Here is a 26,352-nt window from a genome sequence, read left to right on the forward strand (position 1 = left end):
AAGACTACACCAGAACCCCTCTGCAACAACCTCTTTTGCTCCTGGCAACTGGAAAGGCTGCTCGACTCCACCGGAACTTAACAAGACTGCATCACCAAGACGACCTCGCCTTGAAACACTGTTACCGCAACTCCTGTCAAAACTTTGCAACGTTTCCACGGCTGTGCATCCTCTCGGGTTGGCAAGAGTTCAGCTGCAATAAAGAAGCAAGAAGAAATCTCCCTTGGAGTGAAGGAGTCACTCCCCTGCAACTGCAGGTACCAAAGGGAACAATGTCCGGCTGCTGAGATCTGGTGTCCTCTGGACCTGTGAAGATTTTCTAACCCAGGTGGTGGTTCTGAAGGGTCTCTTGGGTCCTCTCTGCCTTCTGTTCAACTTGGGAGACAGTGAGACTTTGTCTCTTCCTCCAGGACGGAATTCCTGTGCACAGCGACCGTTGCATGGACCAAAGCTTGTTGACTCCTGCTCCGAGGGATCTTCAGGCTCCAAGTAGCTCTGGCCCCCAGCAATCTACTCCATACAAGGACAGGCTCCTTTCTGCTGTTCCGGGGAGGTGGGACTCATCTTCAGGTTTGCTGCCTGGGCCTCACTGTGACTTACTGTGCCTAGTGCCAGTGGACTGTTCTTGGGGGCACTGACTACTTCTGCTGGCTCTCCTATCCTCTCAGGGTCAGCTCGGACTACTTTCCAAGGGTCGAGTTCCCAGAACCTTGCTGGTCCTCTTCAGCCCTGTGCTTGTCGGTGGTCCTCCTGACCACTGACCCATCTACAATCCATCGTCCCAGGTCTTCACCCACAGAAGGGTGGGTATTGCCTCCTGCCTCATCTGGACACTCTTGCGTGGACTGAACTCTGTTCTCTTCTTCTATACGTTCTCTTCATCCGGAATACACCATTGGGTTCCACCGGCCTGGTCCGGTTCTTGCATTATTCCAATTCCAATTCTCCATGTTAGCCTATTGGACGACCAGGTAACTTACCTCTGCTCTCCTGGTTGCTGGGGGATCTTCTAGATAACCACCTCTTGGGGTTCCATACTGTACCAGCCCTTGACTAACTACTCCTAACCCTCTGGTGGGGGACCCATTCTCGCATTCCACTATGTTAGTATTTGGTTTGGCCCCCCTATAGGGCCCTTGCTATTTCCAATGTTTTTATGCTAATTCCTAATATTTACCTGTGTATATTTTTTGTGTACAAACCTCCGGAAAGGGGGGATTGCCTATAGTATTCTAGTTTAGTGTTACTATAATAAAGTAACTTTATTTTTGCAACACTCTCAATCAATCAATCAAAAAAACTTATAGAGCGCGCTACTCACCTGTGAAGGTCTCAAGGCGCTTGTTGGGGGGGGGAGGGGGTTACTGTTCGAACAACCATGTCTTGAGGTTTTTTCTGAAGAGTAGGTGGTCTTTGGTTTTGCAGAGGTTGGTGGGGAGGGAGTTCCAGGCTGTGGGGGCGAGGTAAGAGAAGGCCCTGCCTCCTGTGGTGGTTCGTTCGATGCGGGGGACTGTAGCTAGTGCGAGGTCGGCTGATCGGAGGTTGCGAGTGGGAGTGTGGAAGTTCATTCTTTCATTCAGGTAGGTCGGGCCGGTGTGGTGGAGGGATTTGTGTGCATTGATGAGGATCTTGAAAGTGATTCTCTTGTCTAGGGGGAGTGAAGGGATTTGAGGTGTGGTGAGATTCGTTCGTGGCGGGGGAGGCCAAGGACGAGGCGTGCGGCTGTGTTCTGGATTCTCTGGAGTTTTCATTTGAGTTTGAGTGTGGTGCCGGCGTAGAGGGCATTACCGTAGTCTAGTCTGCTGCTGCTGAGTACATGGGTGACTGTCTTCCTGGTCTCTGGGAGAATCCATTTGAAGTTTTTTTTTTTTTTTTTGAGTGCAGAGTGTGTGGAAGCAGGAGGAGGTTAGTGCATTGATTTGCTGTGTCATGGAGAGGGAGGGGTCAAGGATGATGCCGAGGTTGCGTGCGTGGTTTGCAGGGGTCGGTGCGGGGCCTAGGGCGGTGAGCCACCAGGAGTCGTCCCAGATGGTTTTGTTGGGGCCGAAGATGATGATCTCGGTTTTGTTGAAGTTAAGCTTGAGGTGGTTAGTTGTCATCCAGTTGGCGGTGTCGAGGAGAGCAGCGTGTAGGTTGGTTTTGGCGGTGCTGGGGTTGCGGGTGAGGGAGAGGATGAGTTGGGTGTCGTCTGCGTAGGAGAGGATAGTGATTCCGTGTGGTCGAAGAATGTTGGCTAGGGGGATCATGTAAATGTTGAAGAGTGTGGGGCTGAGGGAGGGCCCTTGGGGGACTCCGCGTATGATCTTGGTAGCGGTGGAGTGGAAAGGTGGAAGGCGAACTCTTTGGGTCCGGTCGGTGAGGAAGGAGGTGAGCCAGTCTAAGGCTTTGTGGCGAATTCCTGTGTTGTGGAGGCGTGTGCAGAGTGTGTGGTGGCAGAAAGTGTCAAAGGCTGCGGAGAGGTCAAGGAGGATGAGTGCGACGGTCTCGCCTTTGTCGACTTTGGTCCTGATGTCGTCAGTGCACGTGATGAGGGCAGTTTCCGTGCAGTGGTTCTTGCAGAACCCGGATTGTGAGGGGGCAAGAGTGTTGTTTTCTTCGAGAAAGTGGGATAGGCGGGCGCTGACTAGTTTCTCTGCAACCTTTGCGGGGAAAGGGAGGAGGGAGATGGGGCGGTAGTTGGAGAGGACCCCCGGGTCGGCTTTGTTTTTTTTTAGGAGAGCGGTGATTTCTGCGTGCTTCTGGGTGTCTGGGTAGGTGGCGGAGTCGAAAGAGGAGTTGATTATGTCACGGAATATGGGGGCGATGGTTGGGCTGGCTTTGTTGCAGATGCGATGAGGACAGGGGTCAGAGGGGGATCCGGAGTGGATGGAGTTCATGTTTTTTTCGGTTTCTTCGTGTGTGGCGGGGGCCCAGGTGGTGAGTGTGTTGGGGGGGGTCATGAGTGGGGGCTGAGTTGGGTGAGTGAGGGGTGGGTGTGTGTGGTATGAAGCTGTTGTGGATGTCCAGGATTTTGTGGTGGAAGTGGTTGGAGAGGGCGTCACATAGGGGCTGTGTGGGTGTGTGTGTGTGGGGTCTATGTTGCTGGCTTTGGGTTTGGCTAGCTCTTTAATGACGGTGAAGAGTTCTTTGCTGTTTTGTGAGTTGTTGTCAAGGCGTGTCTTGTAGTGATCTCTTTTGGTGGTGCGTATGAGTTGGTGATGGGTGCGAATGGTAGTTTGGAGGGTGGAGAAGTTGGTTGTAGAAGGTTCTTGTCGCCATATTTACTCCGCTTCGAGGCATTTGCAGTTGGAGTCTGGGGGTGAACCATGGGGCGTTCTTGATGTTGCGGGTGGCGATGTGTTTTCTGAGGGGGGCTAGTGTGTCTGCGCAGGTAGTGATCCATTTAGAGAGGTTGTGTGCTCCTGCGTTGGGGTCGTTGGTGTGAGGGTGGGGGGGAGAGGTTGTGAGCCAGTTGGGAGTTCAGGCGTTCTGTGAGGATCTTGTCCCACATGCGGTAGGGTGTGGTGTGTTGATGGTGGTGTGTGGGGGGTTTGGTGAAGGAGAAGTGGACGCAGTGGTGGTCAGTCCAGTGGAGTTCGGTGGTGTGAGTGTAGGCTATGTGTTGGCTTGAGGTGAAAATTGCGTTGAGCGTGTGTCCTGCTGAGTGGGTGGGTGCAGTGACCAGTTGTTTGAGTCTGAGGTTGTCTATTGTCTATGAGGGAGGTTGAGTTGTGGTCTTGAAGGTTCTCCAAGTGAAAATTGAAATCACAGAGGAGGATGTAGTCTGTGGAGGTGAGGGCGTGCGAGCTGATGGTGTCGCAAAAGGCGGGGTGTGGTCCTGGTGGTCTGTAGATTAGTGTACCTCTGAGGGTGGAGTTGTTGTTAATGTGGATTAGGAAGTGCATGTGTTCTGTGTTGTCGATAGTGTCTTGGGAGCTGGTGGGACTTTGATGGTGTCCCTGTGTAGGATGGCGATGCCACCACCTGGCCTGTTGAGGTGGTCTTTGCATTGGAGTTTGTATCCCTTGGGGGGGCGATGGCTATGTCGGGTTCCGAGGAGGGGTTGGTCCAGGTTTCCGAGAGGAAGGCGATGTCAGGTGAGTGTGATGTGATGAGGTACCAGAGTTCTATGGCATGTTTTTGAAGGGAGCAGGTGTTGAGGAGCAGGCAGCTGAGGTGGTTGTGGTGGGTGGTGTTGGTGTGGTGCATGAGGGTGTTGTTGCGGGGTATGTTCTGGTTGTGGGGTGGTGTGCGGCGGGGCTGGTTGGTGGGGGCGGGGGCAGAGCAGGTGAGTATTGCGTTGGGGGTGTTGTGTTTGTTGTTGGGGGGGTCGCTATGATTGGTGTGTTGTGTGAGGGATGAGGAGCAGGAGAAATGACAGGTGTAGCAGGTGAAGGGGCCATGAGTGTGTGTGGGGCTGGAAAGGGTGCAGGTGGGGCGAGGGCCTGGGTTTAGTGAGTGGAGGGTGAGGGGGGAGTAGATTTGTCTGAGGGCCAGGGGGACTGGCGCTGGGCGTGGTCTTGGCGTGGACGGGCGCAGACGGGCTTGCCTTTGGCGTGCCTCAGCTGCCATAATGGGGAGGAGAGAGGGAGTGGAAGATGGGAGGAGGGAGGGCTGGGCGAATGGGAAGGCTGGGGGGGGTGGGGCCGCAGGGATTAGAAGCGGCAGGAAAACTGAACTGAGAGGAGGTGGGGGAGGAGGGAGGGGCCGCGGGGACGCAGCGGCAGGGGAATTTAAAAGGCTAAACTGGACGTAGAGGAAGTGGGGGGAGGAGGGAGGGGCCACCGGGACGCAGCAGCAGGGGAATTTAAAAGGCTAAACTGGATGGAGAGGAGGTAGGGGGGAGGAGGGAGGGGCCGTGGGGACACAGCGGCAGGGGAATTAGAAAAAGAAAAAAGATGAAACCGGCAAAGTGGAGGTGGCACGGGGCGGCAGCGCGAGGAGCGACCTGCCTGCTGGAAGCAGTGATAAGTTACTGTGTGACTATTATGGTATTGCAAGTGCTTCACACTCCTCCTAGATAAGTCTTGGCTGCTCACCACAGCTAGCACTAGAGAGCCCTGGCTTCCTAGACACTGTAACACTTACTAATAAGGGTTGCCTAGACCTGGTTTAAGGTGCCAACACCACTGATGTCCTCCACACACCTGGCCAGCCTTCTACAGGACACTTCCCAGTGGAGCCTGAGGAAACCCAGAAAACTGGTGTACCTATGCTAGGGAGCCCAGGTGGAGAGGGGTGAAGTGGCGTCGGAAACCCTAGTTGAAGTCAATGGAAGCCTTGATTGTCCAGCTGCTGTTGCTATCCGTGGACCAGGTCTGTGGAACCCAAGGTTGGATTCCGGATGTGAAGAACCTGAAAAAGAAGGGGACAGGGTCCAGACCACTTGGGATGTCTAGGCGGTCCAGGTAGGCAATGCCCACCCTCTTAGAGGTGAAGTTGCTGCAGGGCGTTGAATGAAGAAGTCCAGCTACGGAGTCCAGGGGGATGCAGAAGATTCTTGGAGTCACCCACAAGCTGTCCCACGTCAGTCACCGGATTGCAGGAGGGTCAGTAGCCAGCAAGACCACCAACACGCTTCGGCAAATACAAATAGATGATGCAAGGAAGATTGCAGGTTTTTGAGGACCAGCAAGGTCCTAGTGACTCGAACCTTGGTGGAGAGTTAGGTCCGGCCTTCTGCAGGAAGGAAAGCCTCTGGAGTCAACAGAGTCCCCATGAGTGAGCCACACTGGCAGCAGGCATAGGAAGTCACAGAGAGGCCTCAGAAGCACAACAAAACAGAAGTCCTATGTTGCAGGAGCTGCAGAGTGGAAGCTGATCTTGGTGTTGCAGAGAGCTGGAGGATGGGTCATCTCGGAGCTCAAAGATCTCTTGAAGGAACAGCCAACAAGCCTTGGCAAGAGCAACAGTTGCAGTGCACATGGGTTCCATTCCAGTGGCTGCAGCAAGGGTCCAACGTTTCCCAAGCTGGTCAGAAAACAAGTTGGACCTTGGGAGGGCCGCAGAACAAGCACCTGAGAGCAGAGCCTTTTCGTTGTCCGTGGGACAGCAGGATTCATCAGCCGGTCATTGTCGTCTTGAGATGCCTGCGGATGCAGGGGAGTGACTCCTTCACTCCAAGGGAGATCCCTTCTAGCTTCTTGGATACAAACAGAGTCCTTGTGACCCTGGAGGATGCACAGCCACGGATGTTGCAGGAATGTTGCAGGAGCTGGAGAAACAATGTTGCAGTGGGAGCCCTCCCAACTAGATACAGTCTTGTTTCAGTTCCAAAAGCAGACCAGCAGAAAGTCGGGAGGTCAGGAGCAGAAGATGTTGTAGGAAAGTACCCTTTTTTTGGCATGGTTACCCCCACTTTTTCCCTATCAGTGTGCTTAGACTGTTTTCACTGGGATCCTGCTAACCAGGACCCCAGTGATTGTGCTCTCTCCCTCTAAATTTGGTTGCCTAGGTCTTTTGTACACTCCACAATTGGCATACTGGTGCCCCCTTATAAGTCCCTAGTATATGGTACTTAGGTAAGCAGGGCATTGACGCACCAGGGGTTCCCCCATGGGCTGCAGCATGTATTGTGCCACCCATGGAAGCCCATGCAAAATGTGTCTGCAGGCCTGCCATTGCAGCCTGCGTGAAAAGGTGCATGGACCCTTTCACCACAGGTCACTACACCAGGTCACTGTAAGTCACCCTTATAGTAGGCCCTCGTAGCCCAGAGGGCAGGGTGCAGGTCACTGTGTGTGAGGGCACCCCTGCATGAGCAGAGGTGCCCCTGCGAACTCCAGTTACATTGAAACTGGAGTTCTTAAGTGTGGGGAAGCCATTTTACCTGCTACATAATGATAACTCTGAACCGGGGCATGATTGGTATCAAACATGTCTGAATCATACCCCAATACTGTTGCCAGTATTGGTTGCATGATTCCATGCACTCTCGGGCTTCTTAGAGGAGCCCCCCCAGTATTGCGCCTACCAGTCTTCTGGGATTTTCCAGACAGCCCGCAATGCTGCCACCCCTCAGACAGGTTTGTGCTGTTTGACCAGCTCAAGCAGGGGAAGGCAGAACAAAGGATTTCCTGTGGGAGAGAGAGGCAACACTCTCTCCCTTGGAAAAAGGTGTTCCAAGGCTTGGGAGGGGTAGCCTCCACAAGCCACCGGTTTGCTTTGAAGGGCACTTTTGGTGCCCTCCTTCCATAATCCCATTTGCACCAGTCCAGGGACCCATGGTCCCTGCTCTGACGCGAATGTCGAGAAAGAAAAGGGGATTGACCACTCTCCTGTCCATCACCACCCCAGGAGTGGTGCCCTGAGCTCCTCCAGGTGGCCACTTGATTCTGCTATCTTGAAACCAAGATGTGCAGAGGTCCCTGGGCGCATCGGAGTGGCCAGGTCAGGCAGGTGACGTCACAGACACCTCCTGATAGGTGGTCACCTTGCCAGGTGACCAACCCCCTTTTTAGTGCAATTTAGGGACTCCCTTGTGGGTGGGTCTTCAGTCGACGTGCAAGGCTCCACCAGGACTCCACTGCATCGTTTGCTTTGACTTCTGGCCACTGGAACCGCAACTGGACTCATTAGGAACCGACAAGACAGCAACTCCAGCGATAACTTCGCTTTGCGACATTGTTTCTCCAACTCCTTCCAGCAACTGCAACATTGCCCCAGCTGTGCATCCTCAGGGGTCGACGAGACTTCAGCCTGCACCAAGAAGGAGTCTCGCTTGGAGTGAAGGAGTCACTGCCCTGCATCTGCAGGCACCTACAGCAACGACGTTCGGCTGCGTATATCTGCTCCCCCCTGGAACAGATTGAATCCTTCATCACAGATGATGGTCTGTAGTGGTCCCCTTGCTCCTGTCTGCCAGCTGTCCAACTTGGGAGACAGTGAGCCCTTGCCTCTCCTCGCAGGACGGTACTCCTATGCACCGCAACTCTTGCAGCTACCAAGGCTTGTTTTGTCCTGCTCCGAGGGATCTTCAGGATATGAGCAGCCCCGGCCCCCATATCTTCTACCTGCCAAGCACAGTCGCCCCTCTGCTGCTCTAGCAATGTAGGACTCCTCTTCAGGTTTGCTGACTGTGCCTCACTGTGACTTACTGTGCCTGCTGCTAGTGGGTTGTGTGTGGGGGCTACAACTGCTTCTTTTGGCTCCCCTGACTGCTGAGGGTCACCCTAAACTCCCCTCTAATTGTCTAGTCCCCTGGGCCTTGCTGGTCCTCTTCAGCCTTGCAACTCTTCTTTTGCTCCTCCTCAATTTTCCAAGGGTTGATGGTGGTTCTCCTACACCATTGACCATCTGCAACCTGACAACCCACGTGGGACACCATCTGTACCACTCCAAGGACTCCTCTTCCGTTCCTGGGCTTCACAGCTGGTCGTCTTCTTCCCCTGTCGACCTAGTACTTCATCCACAGAAGGGTGGGTAGTAGCTCCTGCCCCAGTGGACATTTCACTGTGGACTGGACACTGTCCCATTCTTTTTGCAGGTCCTCTTCCTTCAGAATCCACCGCTGGTTTCTCCTAGACTGGTCCTGTTTTTGCACAATCCTCCTGTTAGTCGTTGGGAAGACCAGGTGCTTACCTCTGCTCTCCTGGTCGCTGGCAGTCACTCAGGCACTCACCTCTTGGGGTTCCTAGTTCTTCCAGCTGCCCTCTACCAACTCCACATCCTTGGGTGGGGGACTGTATCTTGCATTCCACTTTCTTAGTATATGGTTTGGCCCTCCCCTAGGTCCCTTACTATTTTCACTAAGTATTGCCAATGCTTGTTGTTTCTATGCTAATTTCTGATTGCTACTGTGTATATATCTAGTGTGTACTTACCTCCAGTTAGGGGGGACTGCCTTTAAGTAATCTAGTGTTGTGTTACTATAAAAAAAAAAGTATTTTTATTTTTGGAACACTGTGTGATTCATTCATGTGTGATAAATTGCTGTGTGACTATAATGGTATTGCAGAAGCTTTGCATGTGTCCCAGATAAGTCTTGGCTGCTCATCCACAGCTAGCTCCAGAGAGCCCTGGCTTCTTAGACACTGCCTACACTTCACTAATAGGGGATACCTGGACCTGGTACAAGGTGACAACACTATAGGTCTCCACCACACACCAGGCCAGCTTCCTACAGATATCTTGCAGAGAGTTCCTTGAAGAGTCTTGCTCAACGATTCTGAGGACACACCCTCGAGGGAGCCCTAAGTAACCTTAAAAGGGGGTTGGTCACTCTCTGAGGTCTCCAGGAATCTGGTGAGTAGGGTTCAGGGATGCCCCTAAATACTAGATTTAGGGGTTTTACAGGGGTCAGGGGGCAGTAGCCAATATCTACTGTCCCTGAGGGTGGTTACACCCTTCCTGTGCCCACTTCCTGTGGAAGGGGGGCACATTCCTATCCCTATTGGTCCCTCTCCTTCAAAACAATATGGATGATTCTACAAAGAGAGGGTCACTTCAGCTCTGGACACCTTAGTGGTGGTCCTAGCTGCACTGGTCACTCCTCCTTTTACCTAATTTTCCCGCTGGACCTGCTGCCAAAAGCGGGGCTTGGTCTGGGGAAGTCCACTTGCTGCAGTATCCTGGGGCACTGTAAGAGAAGGTTCTGAGGCTCACCGCCAAGTGTTGCAGTTCCTGCAGGGGGAGGTGTGAAGCACCTACAACCAGAGCAGACTTTGTCCCTGACCCCAGAGAGCACAAAGGCACTCACCCCATGGAGTCAGAAACTTGTCAGTGGCAAGCTGGCACATAGCAGTCAGCCCTACACTAGAGGGTTGGGTAAGGTACAGAGGGCATCTGTAAGATACCCTCTGCGTGCTTTTTCCAATAAATCCAACACTGGCATCAGTGTGGGTTTATTGTGCTTAGTTTGATACCAAACGTCCCAGTCTTCAGTGAAGCCATCTTGAAGCTGTGGAGTTCATAATGACACACTCCCAGTCCATGTACTTAATATGGCCACTCTGCACTTACAATGTCTAGGAATTGACTTAGAGACTGTAGGGGGATATTGTTCATGCAGCTATGCCCTCACCTGTGGCATAGTGCACCCTGCCTTAGGGCTGTAAGGCCTGCTAGAGGTGACTTACCTATGCCACAGGGAGTGTTTTGTGGGCGTGGCAATCTGGGAGGGTTGCCATGTCGACTTTACCATTCTCTGACCCTCCACCACACTCAGTCTGCAATAGCAGTGCTCATGTGTTTGGTGAAGAGTCCCTTAGGGTGGCACAATATATGCTGTAGCCCTTAGGGACCCACCCTGGCCACTGAGCCCTTGGTGCCTTCGGTACCTTCTATAAGGGACTTAGCTGTGTGTGAGGGGAGTGTCAATTCTGGAAACAATGATACAAGTTAGGGAAACAACATTAGTGTTGGGGACTAGTTAGCAGGATCCCAGCTCACACTCAGTCAGGTTAGCATCAATATCAGGCAAAAGGTTGGTTTGGAGGGGTGGGGGGGGGAGGGGGGTGTAACCATGCCAGAAAGGGGCACTTTCCTACAGGAAGAGAAGTGGCAGACTAGGAAGGGTTGAAGGATGCTGCAGAGGGGGTGGGGTGGACTGGCAAGACCGCTGGCTCTTTGATCCACAAGTATGTTGGACCCCACGTCTCCGAATATGCAAAGGCTGGGCAGCATGCATGGCATGGTGGCTGTAGAGGAAAGAATGTGGTTGGGTGCACTTTACGTAGCCACGAAATGGGCAAAAAGCAGACTGAAGGGGACAAGGGGCCACCGGAAGGCCCAAGGACCTGACTGTAGCACGAGAATCTTTGAAGCGCTCAAGCACCAAGCCTGCTTTCTCCAGGGAAAAGACAGGTGCTATCGATGGGCAGGTCCACAAGGTTAGCTTGAACATCTCCCAAAAATCCAGACATCCTTAACCAGGAGTGGCCCCTAAGGGCCACTATTGATGCAACCGCTCTGTTCAGTGAGTCAGCCGTGTCCAGTCCACATTGAATCATGAACTTTGCTGTGTCTGTCCTATCAGCAACTGCTTGGTAAAGTACAGCCCAGGTCTCCTCCAGGACCTGTGGCAGCACTTGTGCAACCGTATCCCACACAGTGTGTGGAGTAACAGCCCAAAAGGCATGTGGTATTTATTAAATGGACCGCAATGCCAGGCTGGCGTAAGAAAACATATTTTTCCCAAGTGTGTTCAGCCTCTTGGAATCCCTATCCGGGGGTGCGGAAGGAAATGCGCACTGGGAAGTGGAGGGTTGGATAACCAAGCTCTCAGGGGTGGGATGTTGCATCAAGAAACCTGGGTCACCTGGTGTAGGGCGATGGTTGAAAGATATCCTTTAGCGGTGCCCAGGGCAAGGCCTTGTTGGGCTAATGACAGCACAACTAACAACACCTCCAAAAGGGGGTAGAAAGTGGGTGAACATGACGAAAGGAGAACAAAGCCAGGAATCTGTCTCAATGGTAGGTGTATACATTCTTTGGGGAGGAAAGCCTGATTGCTAAAAGGAAATCACAAATCTCGTGAGGAAGATCGAAGGCATTCAACTGTCGCAGCTCAATGTCCATGCATGAAGGTGGATTGCGCGCAGATTAGTGTGAACAACCCTTGCTGCTGCTGTGAGAGAAGAACCTCACAAAATGGTAGCATGATCAGAGGACAGATGCTCAGGCTTATGAGTTTGGGACACCAACTTGCCCAGTGTGGAGTAAAAAAATGAGTTGGGCCTGGGAGGTCCTAATTTTTTGGATACATAATAGCAGGAGAGGTTTTGCCAGAAAGGCGTACAGGAGTCCCTCTTTCCAGACTAACAGGAAAATTCCTCAGAGCAAGAGATGCTTTGAAATCCACGGACCAGAAGTGCTGATACGGAGCGTTTTTACGGTCGCAAATAGATTAAGGCAAGGATATCCCCATTCTCCGATGAGACTTTGTACCTTTTTCCATGTGTCATCTGCAAGGTATCGTCTGCTGAGTTTGCCCGCCCTCGCGTTCAGAGATTACAGCAGCTGCTGCATAAGTAGGAAGATGTCTTGCCACTCTGGCCAAGTTCAGAGGTGCAGGGCCTGCTGGCATACGGTCCACCATCCCACTTCACCCTGCTTGTTGAAATACCACATGGGGGTGGTGCTGTCTGTGAACACCTGACCAGCCTTCCCTTGACAGAAAAGAGGAAGGCCTTCAATGTCAAGCGGATGGCCCTCAGCTCCAAGAGACTGATATGGAGCTTCGATTCAGCCATGGACCAGAGTCCTCTGATCTCCACCTCTCCTAACCGAGAAGTGATGTTTTGGTCACCATTGTCAGCCCTGGTTGGAAAAGGGAGAGGGGTCTGCCACTGATCCAATCACGGCTCATCAGCCACCACTGCAGATCATTTGCTGTCTTACCCAAAATCTAGACCAGGTGGGAGAGATGCCACAGGTGTTGAGCTAACTGGGAATTTAGGTCCCACTGCAGAGCGCACATATGGCAAACCGAGTGTGCCTCACCAGCAGGAAGCCATCAGACCTAGCAGCCTCAGAGTTAGTCTCACACAAATCCAGGACTGAGGCTGAAATATCGTAAGTGCAGCTTGGTCACCCTTAAGGCAACTTACCTCCAAAGGAGGACTTCAGGGATGTCAACCCCTGTGATCAGGACTACCTCACCAAGCTGTGGACCGAGGAGTAGACGCAGGAAGATCCCCATCAACTGCATCATATTCACAGCATTCTTGAGCATCTTCAGCAACCTGTATACCTTGCAAAGGGACCACTTTCACAAGTCTATAGCAAGGGGATACAATGACTGAAACTGACTGGAGACTGTACCTTTTCTTGAGGTAACAGAGCTATGTGGGAAAAACCGACCTTTTCAACTGTGTTTGAAGAACTATTGCTAGAAGATATAAACCAACTCCTGGAGATTAAGAATTGCTCTTGGCTCATCCGTCAGACGGTTGTTATTCTAAGGATGACTCCAGGATCTTTCCCATCATCATCACCAGACCGGGAGTCAAAGACAATGAAGATTTCACCAAGACGATAGTCTCAGTGGGAAGCATGGCACTTAAATTTCTAAATGAGACCTGCCTGTTGGACGTATATGTACATGCTCTTCTTGACTCGGCACAGGCAGTCATTCCGACCCTATCAGAAGATCTGCTCTCACACTTTACTGAACTTACTGGAGATGGTGAAGCAGAGGCTAAGCAAGTGATCCAATCAGCTCTGGACACTGCTGACTCAGTGGCAAGAGCCAGAGGGAAAATCAATCTAATAAAGATGCCATGAGTGGCTAAGCAACTCAGATTTCTGGCAGGATGCTAAGATCACATTAGTGGATCTGCCATTTGATGGATCCAGCCACTTCAGCTCTAAAGCAGACTCTGCACTAGTTCGGTTTAAAGACAGCAAGGCTACAGCCAGATCTCTCTGCCTGCAGGCAAAGTCAAGGAATTCTAGACAATTAAAATAATGTTGAGGCTTTACCTGAGGTTTTTCCTTTCGGGACCGTCACCATTATGATTCTCAGCAGCAACACCAAACAAGTTACTGTCCTTCAGTAAGGCCTAATCTGGTAGAGATAATGGCCCTCATTACAACATTGGCGGGCAGCGGAGGCAGCCCACCAAGGTTGGACCGCAGAGCGGCCGCCTTAGCGGCCGCAAACACGCCAGCCACATTACAACATCCCCGCTGGGCCGGCGGGCAGTAACAGTTTCCGCCTGCCGGGCCAGCGGGGATGTCGGCTGTAACATTGCAGCCGGCTCCTAATGGAGCCGGCGGTGTTGCGGCCGTGTGATGGAGAAAAAGATGGCCTAAACCTTTTAAGAATCTATGTACAAGAGGAGATTTGTAGAGGAATGGTTGATCAGGCAATCTTAGGAATGAGGAGAAGCAGGAAGTTAACCCTTAAGAGTGACCAGAGCAGAGCCCTGCTGGGAAAAAGATAGTATAAAGAGACAAAATGGGATCGAAATTTCTGTCTGAACATCAGGCCGCAAATGTTTTCCAACAGTAGGCATATACCATTTTGGTGAAGGAACGCCTGTCTGCCAAGATACCGCAGACTTCGGGAGGAAGGTAAAAGGGTGGTAAATACTGCAGCTGAATCCCTATGCAAGAAGAGCGAATGGACAGGTTCTGGTGGAGAACCTTCCCCTGCTGCTGTAACGGAAGATCCTCCAGAAGGGGCAGCCTGATCAGAGGATCAATTGCCATGCTCAGTAGCACAGGATACCAAACTCTCAGTGCCCAATCCGGTGCCACAAGGGTAACTTGGGCCCTGATGGTTCTTGATCTTCTTGACAACTGGGCAGGAGGGGTGTGGGCAGAAAGGCATACAGGAGACTTGAGCTCCAATCTAGTTGAAAAGTGTCACGGAACGAGAGTCGCCTTGGAAACTCCAGTGCGCAAAACTGCTGACATTGTACCTTCTCCAGACACACACACACAGACACAGATCTAACCAAGGGTCTCCCCACTGCTGAAAGAGACCCTGTGACACCTCTGGATGGAGACGCCATTTCTAATCAGCTAAGCAACTGAGGCTGAGTTCGTCCGCTCTGACACTCAGAAAGCCTGCTACATGAGAACAAAAGAAGGACGAAGAAGAGCCGTCATCATGAGAACTGAGGACCCACACCTAACTTGGCACAAAACCCCACCTTGGTGCTGGTACCTTGACAATGACAAAGACTCAACTCCTCCAAAAAAGATGTGCATCCTCCTCAAAACTGAGATGACTGTCCAGCATTTTGCTGGCCATCTACGTTTCCCTTGGGGTGGAGGAGCCATCCCTCTGCATCTGCAGGCACTGACTGCACCTGTCTGTTACATCATTTTGCTGGCCATCGGGCCCACTGAGGGAGACCTGTCTGTTACATCATTTTGCTGGCCATCGGGCCCACTGAGGGAGCATCACGCCAGGGGGAGGTTTTTGTGTGTTCGTGGAGGTTAGCCCATCTCTCAAACAAGTTTTGAGACGCCAGACTCTCCAGGATCAAAAACCCCCACTGGCACAAGTACCCAGAGTACTGGGGTACACGCAGCAACCAAGGTTTGTTAGTGTCCAGCCCAGACACCACCACCGGCCGAACCGACCTGCCCAACGAGGGACTTCAGGACCGGCGAGGCTCACACCAAGAGTGGCCCTGCTGTTGTGTTTTCTTCCCCTCTACAGGTACAACCGAAAACCGTGAGAGCCAATGCAAGTTGTCAGCCGGCCAAACACCTCTGCATCCGAGTCCCACAGCCGGGTTCATGACAACTGACTGTGCCCCTTGCTCTAAAGACTCTCACGAGCCAAGCCCCTCCTTTATGTTCAGCCGGACTTGTCCTCAAGTCCCCCATTGCAGCCTCTTTGTTTTAGGTCCCTTTAAACCTACCAGTGTAGTACTCAAGGCTATCATTCAGACCAGCAACTTTGCACCCTGACATCCAAAGGCAGATATATTTAAACTGCTGTTGGTATTTTGGACCTTGGCCTCCTAGCACCGCCATTCCCAAAGGGCCCCTCTGAACTTCAACTGCAAGTGCTACATTTGTATCTACTCCAATTGGTTAACTTTGTAGAGTTCGAGGTTCTGGCCTCCAAACTGTTTGAAGTAGTTTTGTTTTTCTTTCTAAAATCAACATTTCTGAATGTACACGTTACTCTAAAGATGTTGGTGTCTAAATTAATATAAAAATCTACTTTGTTTTTGTCAATTGGCCTTAGATTTCTTTTGGAGTGTATGATCAATTTATCGAACGTGTGTGTAAAACAAATGCTTAGCACTCGCCTGTGATAAGCCTAAATTGCTCAACCCCACTACCACAAATAAAGCATTTGGGATTATGAAACTAAGCCCTTCTAACCAAAAGCTGTCTTATCTGGATTTTTTGCATGGTGTGCCCTTAAATTAGCCCACTACATAAAAAGCCAGCTTCCTACACTGGGCCGTAGCCTGACTGTTCTTAAAACGTTCGAGCGCCGAGTCCGCCTAATCTCTGAAGAGATGGGAACCATCACAGGACATGTCCATCAAAGAAGGCATGACATCCCACGAATAGTCAGTAGTTTGAAGCCAGACGTGGCACCTAAGGGCCACTGTTGACAAAACTGCTCTGCCCAGCGAGTTGGTCGCATCGAGTCCACTGCGAATTGTGAACTCTGCTGCATCTTTCCCAGCTGCAATAACTTGGGAAAGCACGGCCCAGGCCTACTCCAGGACCGCAGGCTGCACTTACGCAACCATATCCCACAGAGCATGAGAGTAGCAGCCCAAAGGGCATGTGGTTTTTACAGACTGCAAAGCCAGTATGGGGAGGAAAACATTTTCTTCTAATTGTCTCCAGCCTCTTGGATTTCCTATCCGGTGGAGTGGTAAGAAATGTTCCAGGGTTAACATGGGAGGCGGAAGCCTGGACCGCCAAACTCTTAGGGGTGGGGTGCTGAGTGAGGAAACTTGGGTCCCCTGAGGCACGGTGGTGGCAATGGGTGATTGTCCTATTCACAGGAGCCCCTGAGTTGGGTTTGGACCAGTTACACAAAAGGACATCTGTAAGGGATTCACTGAATGGGAGGAGCGGTTCAGATGGGGAGGCTTCCGGCTGAAGCACTTCTGTCAAGAAACTGGTCTTGGTCGATGGTGTCTATATTCCAGGCCCATAGAATTGACTCAAACTTTTCACAACTGATGAGAAAACAGTATGAGGGGTCAAAAGACCCAAAGAACATGCCATGGCCCCAATCTCTTTGAAACGTTTCAAGGCAGAATCGTCTTTTTTGCCAAACATGTCATCCATCGAAAGACAAATCCATGACAAAAAGAGAGAGCCTATACTTCTCCAGAGAATCCAGTGGACACATCATGCATGGTGGCAGAGCACCACACTAGTGCCAACCGCCCAACCCAGACAATCAGTACTCTGCACCAATCACATATTTGAGCTAGTAAGGCAAAAGGTCTTCTAGGATGGCCCGCAAGATCTCACTTGCCATATACCGCACAACATGCGTTTATATGCCCAATTATCAAACAGAATTAACAGACTTCAAAGATAGGATTTGTTTTTTAAATGCCTCAAACCTCAGACTACCCATCCAGGAAAGTGTTGAGGAATGAGTTAGGGTTCACCATCTTGGCAGAAACCTGAAATACCAGACTTTCAGGAGATGTCCAGCTACCTATTCATAGGTGGGCATAAATATGGCTTTGACCACGAGCCCAACGTGTCAGTGAAGGCCACATCTAACAGGGGCAAGGGCTTTGATGAGGCTAGCCCAGGCTGCAAGATTTGCATGAAGGGGTGAATCATCCCCATTCCCCACCAACATCATCAACTCTGGGTGGTGGCAATCGTTGTTCGTTGAGGCAAAACGTTAATGGAGGCTTCAAGGGCTTACCTGCCCTGTTAAGGGCAGAGAATTTAACTCAGGCTGCATGGTGACTGATTGCAGTTTAGTATTTCAAAAGTGTGACATCTGTTAGGATTATGCTGAAGTCGGTTCAGGATCAGGCACTGGAACCAGCACAGGATCCCCTAATGGCGTTGGCACAACTGAGACCTGGTTTAAAGAGGAAAGGACTGACTCAGGTTGTGGAGCAGGGTTGAAAGTCTGCACCAGAGCCAGTATGGAGCTTGTGACAGGTCCAAGGGGGTCAGACTGTGTTGAGCAGGGCTCTGCCAGCAGCAACCTAACTGAGCCCCCCTGTTTCCTTAGAGCCTGGAGTGATACATATCTGCAACATTGCCTCATTAAAAACTTTGATCTGCTGTAGTGTTGCCAACAGCCTGGGAAATTTGGATTGCACCAAGACCAACTGAGGAATCAAGTCTGCAACTGGAGATCCAGAGGGCCACCAACAGACATCTTCAGACAGAGTGTGGAGGGATGGACTTGTTTCTTGCTCTGCCTTTTTGCGCTTACATTTGGACTTCGATTTACTGGTTGAACTCCAATCAAAATTTGTCCTCTCACTGGAGCGAGTATGTGCTCTTGACTTACGTGTGGACCCCGACTACTTCTTCTGTTCGGCAACATGGGGCCTCACTCCCAGGTCTTGGATTGCATTTGGGTACATGAGAACATACTTGTCACACGACTTTGAGCTATGCCCCAAGCCAAAACGCCTGAGGAGGTAGCACATCCAGTTCCGTGATCGACATCTGTTTCCTACAGTTGTGGCATGGTGTTAGAAATGGGGTCTCTAGTTGGCGGAGGTATTACACCTTTGTCCAAGTAGGGATCACAATTCTAGTCAGGGTAAGTCACACACAATCCAAATTATCCTGTGCCCACCCTCTGGTAGCTTGGCACTGAGAAGTAAGGCTTAACTTAGAAGGCAATGTGTTAAGTATTTGTGCAATAACTCATGACATAACACTATCTCTTAGGGGGTGACTTCAATGATGTCCCCGACCTCGACATGGATCGTTCTACTCCACCTGTGCGGGGGGCAGAGGCAATCCGGGTGGCACAGGGCTTGACGAGGTCCAGATCTGGGTGCTAATTGGAAGACATATGGCGGCTACAGCACCAGCACTGCAGGGAATTCTCACACTACTCTCACATCTATCAAATACATACTAGGATTGATAATATGTTTTGTACAGCTGGCATCAGCAGTACTTTCACACACTCAGAGTACCTGGGTGGCACCGTGTCTGATCACAGTCTGCTGCTAGTGACAATGCAGACAGCTGAGAAATTACCACGATCCTGATGTGGCACCTATACCCTAGAGCCCTGGAAGAAGAGGTCTGCTGCGGCGCCCAGCAACTAGACTGACGGAATATTTTACTCTAAACAAGGAGACGGCCTCAGACTGGAGGGTGGAATGGGAGGCACTGAAGGTGGTGATCCGGGGCCATTACCTGGGTTAAACAGTGGGAATTAGAAGGGAACTGACAGCCGAAGTCCTTCGCATAGAAGCAGCCTTACGTAGGTGGGAATCGAAAGTAGGAACCAACCCGGAGGCCCCACGACAGCTCTTAGAAGTGAGGGAAGCACATAATGAGGCATTAGAGCGCCTTTGTTGCCACAAATATAAAATACACACTAGTAGAATCCACGCAGAGGAGAGGAGGGAAGGGAGGCTACTGGCCTGGCTGATTCAACCAGAAAGCAGGGGGACGCCAATCACTCACCTGACAACTCGGGACGGGACTATACTGTATGCACCGACGCACATTAATGATGAGTTTAGATCTTACTACATGACCCTTTATAGCGCACCGCTGCTGGAAGAGGGGGTGCGCTGCATACCTACCTGGGTGGGTTGCACATGTGAATGCTGCCAGCACTGGAAAGTGAACAATTGGGGGCACCGGTAGCAATGCAAGAAGTGCAGACTGCTATCAGAGAATTGGAGACGGGGAAAACCCCTGGGACGGACGTCCCCCGTCCCCCCCCCTTGAATTCTACCAAAGGTTCATGGGAGTACTGACACCGCAACTGGTGGGGATGTGCACAGAGGCTTATGGGAGGGGGGAATTACCTCTCTCCACTAGGGAGGCATTGGTGATACCCTTACCCAAGGGGAAACAAGACGGGGGACAGTTGCTGATTATCGCCCACTCTCAATACTAAACACTGACTACAAGATACTAGGGGAAAGTGCTAACGAACCGGTTACTCCCACATATGAGGGATCTCATTCATGAGGACCAAAACGGGTTCATCCCTGCGTGAAACACATCTAATAATTTACGGCGGCTCTACAAGCTGCTCTATGATGAGAAACACCCACATGACCCCACAGCTATGATAGTGTCCATAGATGTGGAAAAGGCCTTTGACACAGTAAGATGGGACTTCCTGGTGGCGGTGATGCAGCGCATGGGCCTTTGACCGTAGTGGGGAAGATAGGTAAACTTGCTTTACACCCACCCTACAGCCAGTCAAAACCAGACCCACGATATCCCCCAGTTACAAAGTCTACAAGGGGGCCAGACAGGGCTGCCTGCTCTCGCCCCTGCTGTTTGCCTTAGCCACAGAGTCACTGGCTGAGAGTTTCAGGAACAGGGAACGGGAGTGGGGTATACTTAGAGGCGGGGGTCCCCACACATCATCTCTCTCTACGCAGACGACCTCCATAACTACGTACGGGATGGGAACGTCGTACTTCCGCAGGTGCTCCAGATTTTGGAAGATTTCGGTAAACACTCTGGCTTATGGCTCAACAGACGGAAGACGTATGTAGTCCCAATGCTTGAGGGAGTGGCGAATCCTCTCTCGTGCCCGGTGGATGTACAGTGGGCTCCCCGAATGTTTTGATATCTGGGAATCCAGATTTATCACGCTAGAAGGGAACTTCGGAAGGGCAACCTGAGTAGGGAATACCAGGCTTTGAAAATGGAGGTGGCTTTCTGGTGCTCCTTAAAGCCACCAGTCATGGCCAGGGTCACACTTTCCAAGATGGCGATGCTCCCTAGACTCCTTTACTATTTCACCAACTTGTCGCTGACCGTCCCGGCATCGGGGTTTTGGACACTAGACACGCTACTGCGTGAACTCATGAGGATGAGGGATGCGGGATGAGGGATGAGGGACATCACCGGGTGGCGCTGGGGACTCTTCGCCTGCCGTCTGAGAGGGGGGGGGACTTGGAGCCCCTGACTTTGAGCTATACTATCTGGCTGCTCAATTACAGTGGCCGGCGTGAAGGCTAAACAGGCTAGACTTAACGGAGACAACACTGGACAGCAAAGCTGGGCAAGGGGAGTAATTCATAGTACGACTGCTCAGGGGGAAACAAGTACCGCCTAGATCAAACATATTGGTATCCACAGCCCTAGCAATGTGGTGTAGAGCTCTTCAGAGAACAGACACGACTAATGCCTATGCACCTGCCTTGCCCCTTGTGGGACTCCCACGTGGTACAACCGGTTCCTCCTTCACCACCAGACAACTTAAATATTGGGCAGTGGCAGGGATCACTACAGTGGGTGACTGCTATCGGGGGGGATGCTCATCCCCTTCAGGGACCTGGCAGACCAAAGGGGTTTGAGGATTTTCACAGCAAAAGGAGTTTATTTGCAGAGATGAAGTATTTTTGGCCCGGAGACGTCAGGAAACAGGAGACAAGCTCAATCTAAGCCCTTGCAGAGCACTTCTCAGCAGAGCCAGAGGCCAGCAAGGCAGCAAAACAGCCCAGGTGAGTCCTTTGGGCAGTCAGGGTGCTGCTCTTGGCAGGTTGCAGGTTCTAGTGCAGTGTCTCTGTCCTTAGAAGTGTCTGAGTTGGAAGGGTCAAGGACCCAGTTTATATACCCAAAAGTGCCTTTGAAGTGGGGGAGACCTCAAAGAGTGGTTTTGAAGTGCACAAGGTCCCGTTTCAGTACAACCCTGTCTGCCATGGTCCCAATAGGGGAATTGTCAGTCCACTGTGTGAGGGCAGGCCACTGTCCTTTGAAATTTAAGTGTCAGGCCCTCTACCCTTCCAGCCCAGGAAGACGCATTCAAGTATGCAGATGTACGCAGGTATGACTGAGCATACTGTGTTTGTGGAGTGAAATGCACAAGGGAGCTGTCAACCAGCCCAGCCCATACATGTATTGGAGACAGGCTGTAAGGCACAGAAGGATTTTAAGTGCAGGGAAATGCTCACTTTCTAAAAGTGGCATTTCTAAAATAGTAATATAAAATCCAACCTCAACAGTCAGCAGGATTTTGTGTTACCATTATGGCCATACTAAATATGACCTGTCTACCCCTTTCTGATCACCTACCACTTAAACAATATATGAGGGTAGCCCTAATGGTAGCGTATAAAAGGAACAGGCCTCACAGCACTGGAACACAAATTTATGAGTTTTTCACTACCAGGACAAATCAAACTCACAAGTACATGTCCTGCCTTTTACCTACACAGCACCCTGCCCTTTGGGTTATCTAGGGTCTACCTTAAGGGTGACTTATATGCAGAAAAAAGGGAGTTTAAGGCTTGGCAAGTACATTTAAATGCCAAATAAAAGTGGCAGTGAAACTGCACACACAGGCCCTGCAATGGCAGCCCTGAGACATGGTTAAGGGGCTACTTGTGTGGGTGGAACAACCAGTGCTGCAGGCCCACTAGTAGCATTCAATATAAAACACCCTGGGAACCTGTAGTGCACTTTACTAGGGACGTACAAGTAGATCAAATATGCCAATTGGGTATGAAACAATGTTACCATGATTTAAAGGAGAGAGCATATGCACTTTAGCACTGGTTAGCAGTGGTAAAGTGCACAGAGTCCTAAAACCAGCAAAACAGTGTCAAAAGGTGGAGGGAGGCAGGCTGAAAGTCAGGGTTGACCACCCTAAGGTTGTCAGGTCTAACATATAGTTTGACACCTGTAGTTTTAGGAAGGGACGTTTTTCCCTATCACACTTGATTTCCTGGTTTCAGAAGTCATTGGAAGCCCAACGAAAGTAAGAGCACGGCTTGGATCAGTGACAGTAAGCATGGAAAGAAAGGAATTGATGTCAGAACGCATGGATGGCACTTATATGCAGCTCCACACCATCATTTCCTGGTGGCAGGGCCACGTACTGCTGTTTCCAGATTCAAGATTCAGTCTGACGCCTTGGAAATATTGTGAAGGTGAGTAATCTACCATTACAAGTATTCACCAGAAAGTTTGATTGACATTTCATATTCCGCTTGGGTAAGTTAATACCTACTTATAAAAATATATATTTGCAAAAGTATGTGAAATGCATAATGAACAGAAACACATCTAATGGTGTTTAAAATAAAAAATTATATACTTACCTATGCAAGCATTTCTCAGCTCTGGAGGACTGTAAGAATTTAGTAACGTTAAGAGCTTATGGGCAAACTCTATCCTCTCTTGCCACTGGATCAATGCTTGCTTTACATCTAAAAATACAGAGAGACACAACATTACTTTAACAATAAGAATACTTCTAACAAGCATAAGCATTATGTTATAGGTTTTCTCATGGGCAGTTTTCACCTTCTGGTCAGATTATGAACATATGAGGCACTAAACTGATCTAAAAATGTTTATACAGCCATTGTCAAGAGACACAACATTACTTTAACAATAAGAATACTTCTAACAAGCATAAGCATTATGTTAACACTCTTTAAATGATAAAGTTGAGTTACAAAAATTATGGGAAGAATATTTAAGATGTAAACCTAAACTTTTTGAAACACAGAATGAAACTAAATATTGTCTCCATATGAATTCACTGCTACAAAATATTTCAATAAACTGCACTTTTTAAAGTATTGAGGTAATACATTTCAACACAGTTTACTCTCCCACTGATCTCAAAGAACGTTACTTTCCTTTAGTAGCATTATTCCTGGTGGATACTCTATCCAACCGCAGATTCCTCACTTTAACATATCTGCTAGATGCTAGACTGGATCGTAAGCCTTTCCCAGCAATACTCCAACACATCGATAGGTGGTGTTGTGCGGCTCTCTGCTGACTCGTATTGCCCCAGAGGTAACGGAGCAGAGATGCATATAAATAAGTGCCACCTCTGCTTGCAGACATCAGTTTCTTGCCTTTTTGCTTTCTGTGAACTCGGATGAACAGTGTTAAACCATTTTGGTAATAGTGTACTAATTACTAACTAGGAACCTTTGAAGATGTTAGAAAGACGCTACTCCACACAAAGGGGAGGTGGGAGTTGGTGGGAGGGAATTACATGGGGCATCCACAAGAAAAAAAAGTTATCAAAGGTAAGTGACTTGTTTCTCTAACGGAACATGCTGGCTACGTCCTATGGTCATGTGCTTATTAGCACAACAGACAGAACTGTGTTTAAGGACATCACTGCCAGGCTGGCAGAAGAAAACATTTGCTTGTCAAAATCATCCATTCTTTTGGATTTGTATTCGTGGGAGTGGACAGGAAAAATCAGGATTAACTTTACTGGTCAAAGCCTTAGAATTTAACTTTTCGGCTTTGGATGCATGGAAATTTTAAGTCGGGTTTCACTGTTCAATCCGCGCAGCTGCCTCCGTGCTCCAGACCCCACACTTGCTGCTGCGAGTTCGAGGCCCTCCACCACCCACCTGCGCCTCATCCCTGGGTGTCTAGTGGTTGCCGTAAGTATTGTGCGTCTGTCCTGTAATCTGTCTTTTGTTTTTTGGGCCATTTTTCCTTTGTTGTGCCATTATTGCTCTCTGCCTCTTTCCCCTGATTTTTTGTGCCTTTTCTTCATTTTTTGCCTTTCTTTCCCCGATTTCTCTCGTTCTCAGCTTTTTCCGATTTCCCCTTTCCCGCCGCTGCCTCCCCTGCGTCCCCGCCCCCATTTGCCCACCGTTCTCACCTCCCACCTTCCCTTCTTAATGGCAGCCGCTGCGCCTGGACTGCACCTAGCACCAGACCCCCTGGCCCATGCACTCCCCATGCCGCCAGACGCTGTTACAACGCCGAGGAACTCCACGCCCTCAACCCTGGCTGCCCCACCGCCTGCATCCAAGCATCCCAGAGGCACACCCATGGACCCTTCTCCTGCCGGATGTGCAACTTCTCCTGCACCCAAGCCACCAAGCACCACAACAGCTCCACCCACAACCACCTCAGCTTCGTCCTCCTCAACACCCGCTCCGTCCACAAGCACGCCCTCGAACTCTGGGACCTTCTCACCTCAGCCTCCCCAGACATCGCTTTCCTCACCGAAACTTGGATGAACCCCTCCTTGGAGCCCGACATCGCCATAGCCATCCCAGAAGGCTATAAGATTACCCGCAGAGATCGCACCAACAAACCGGGAGGAGGAATCGCCATAGTCCACAGGAGCACCATCAGGATCTCAACCAACACCTATGACACCATTGATGCCGCCGAACACTTGCACTTCTTGATTCACGTCAACGCCAACACCACTCTCAGAGGAACCATTGTGTACAGACCCCCAGGTCCCCGACCACAGTTCTGTGACGCCCTCGCCGACACAAACAGCGCCCACGCCCTTGCCTCTTCGGACTACATGCTCCTCAGCGACATTCATTTTCACATAGAGAACGCCAACGACAGCAACTCCTAAGCCTTGATCGACAACCTCAGTCTCAAACAACTCGTCACAACGCCCACCCACTCAGACGGCCCCTCACCCGACCCCATCTTCTCCGCCAGCAGCCACATCACCTTCACCCATACCACCGAACTCTACTGGACTGACCACCGCTGTGTCCACTTCACCTTCCAGAAACCCACCACTCACCACCACCCGCAACAGATCCCTCGCCGGAGCTGGAACAAGATCTCGAAAGACCAGCTGATCTCCTCCCTCACCCATGCCCCGCCACCCAGCGACCCCAACACAGCCGCTCTCAACCTCAAACAATGGCTAGAGGACTGCACCAACACCCTCGCCCCACTTAGGAAACCACCCAACACCTGCACCAGCACGAAAGCACCCTGTTCACTGACGACCTTTAGGCCTCCAAGCGGGAGTGCCGGAAAATCGAAAAGATATTGCGCCGCGAACAAACAGAGAGCAACCACGCTGCCCTCAAGACAGCCATCCGCAAGCATCACCAGCTCATCCAGACTACCAAAAGATCATTCTACAAAGAACTCGCCAACCCCAAGCCTGCTCCATCGACCCCCCTCGCAAGACCTCGCCACCTTTTCTCACCGCAAGATTACAGACATCCACGGCAGCTTCGCCTCCCCGATCCCCACGACCACCGCAGCCAACACTAACCCCAATGCACCCAACCACACCAACATCCTGAGCGCCTGGACCTATACCAATGATGAGGACACCACCAAGACCATGAGCACCATCCACTCCGAACCACCTGCCGACCCCTGCCCTCACCACAAAGCCAGCCAAATCATCGCCCCCCCCAACTCGGTGCTATCATCAACAGCTCCTTCGAGACCGCCACCTTCCCAGAGAGCTGAAAACACGCTGAAGTCAACGCCCTGCTCAAAAATCCCAAGGCAGACCCCGAAGACCTCAAGAACTACCGGCCCATCTCCCTCCTCCCCTTCCCAGCGAAGGTCATCGAGAAGATAGTCAACAACCAACTATCCCGCTTCCTGGAGGACAACAGCTCGCTTGACATCCCCCAATCCAGCTTTCGCAAGAACCACAGCACCGAGACCGCTCTCATCGCCGCAACCAACAACATCAGGATCATGTTCAACAAAGGTGAAACCGGGGCCCTCACCCTCCTGTACCTCTCTGCAGCCTTTGGTACCGTCTGTCACCACACACTCCGCACACGTCTCCACAACGCCAGGATCCGCCACAAGGCAACGGACTGGCTCACATCCTTTCTCTCCATTAGAACTCAGAGAGTCTGCCTCCCTCTGTTCCTGTCGAAAGCCACCAAGACCATCTGCAGAGTCCCCCTAGGATCCTCTCTCAGCCCAACCCTCTTTAACGTCTACATGGCGCCGCTCGCTAACATCGTCCGATCCCACGGCCTCAACATTGTCTCGTACGCGGACGACACCCAACTGATCCTC

The 26,352-nt window shown here is 51.0% G+C and overlaps 1 protein-coding gene across 2 annotated transcripts in view; it reads right to left on the reverse strand.

Annotated features, from left to right (window-relative positions):
* Nucleotides 1-26,352, reverse strand: part of USP34 (ubiquitin specific peptidase 34) — a 1,940,069-nt gene that overhangs the window by 267,217 nt on the left and 1,646,500 nt on the right. For both annotated transcript variants that reach the window (XM_069234398.1, XM_069234397.1), the window contains one exon: nt 22,656-22,763. In XM_069234398.1, the coding sequence (XP_069090499.1) occupies nt 22,656-22,763 (108 nt within the window). The remainder of the gene's footprint in view (nt 1-22,655; nt 22,764-26,352) is intronic.

This window comes from Pleurodeles waltl, chromosome 5 (genome assembly GCF_031143425.1).
Source record: "Pleurodeles waltl isolate 20211129_DDA chromosome 5, aPleWal1.hap1.20221129, whole genome shotgun sequence".
In the NCBI taxonomy this organism is placed as follows: domain Eukaryota; kingdom Metazoa; phylum Chordata; class Amphibia; order Caudata; family Salamandridae; genus Pleurodeles; species Pleurodeles waltl.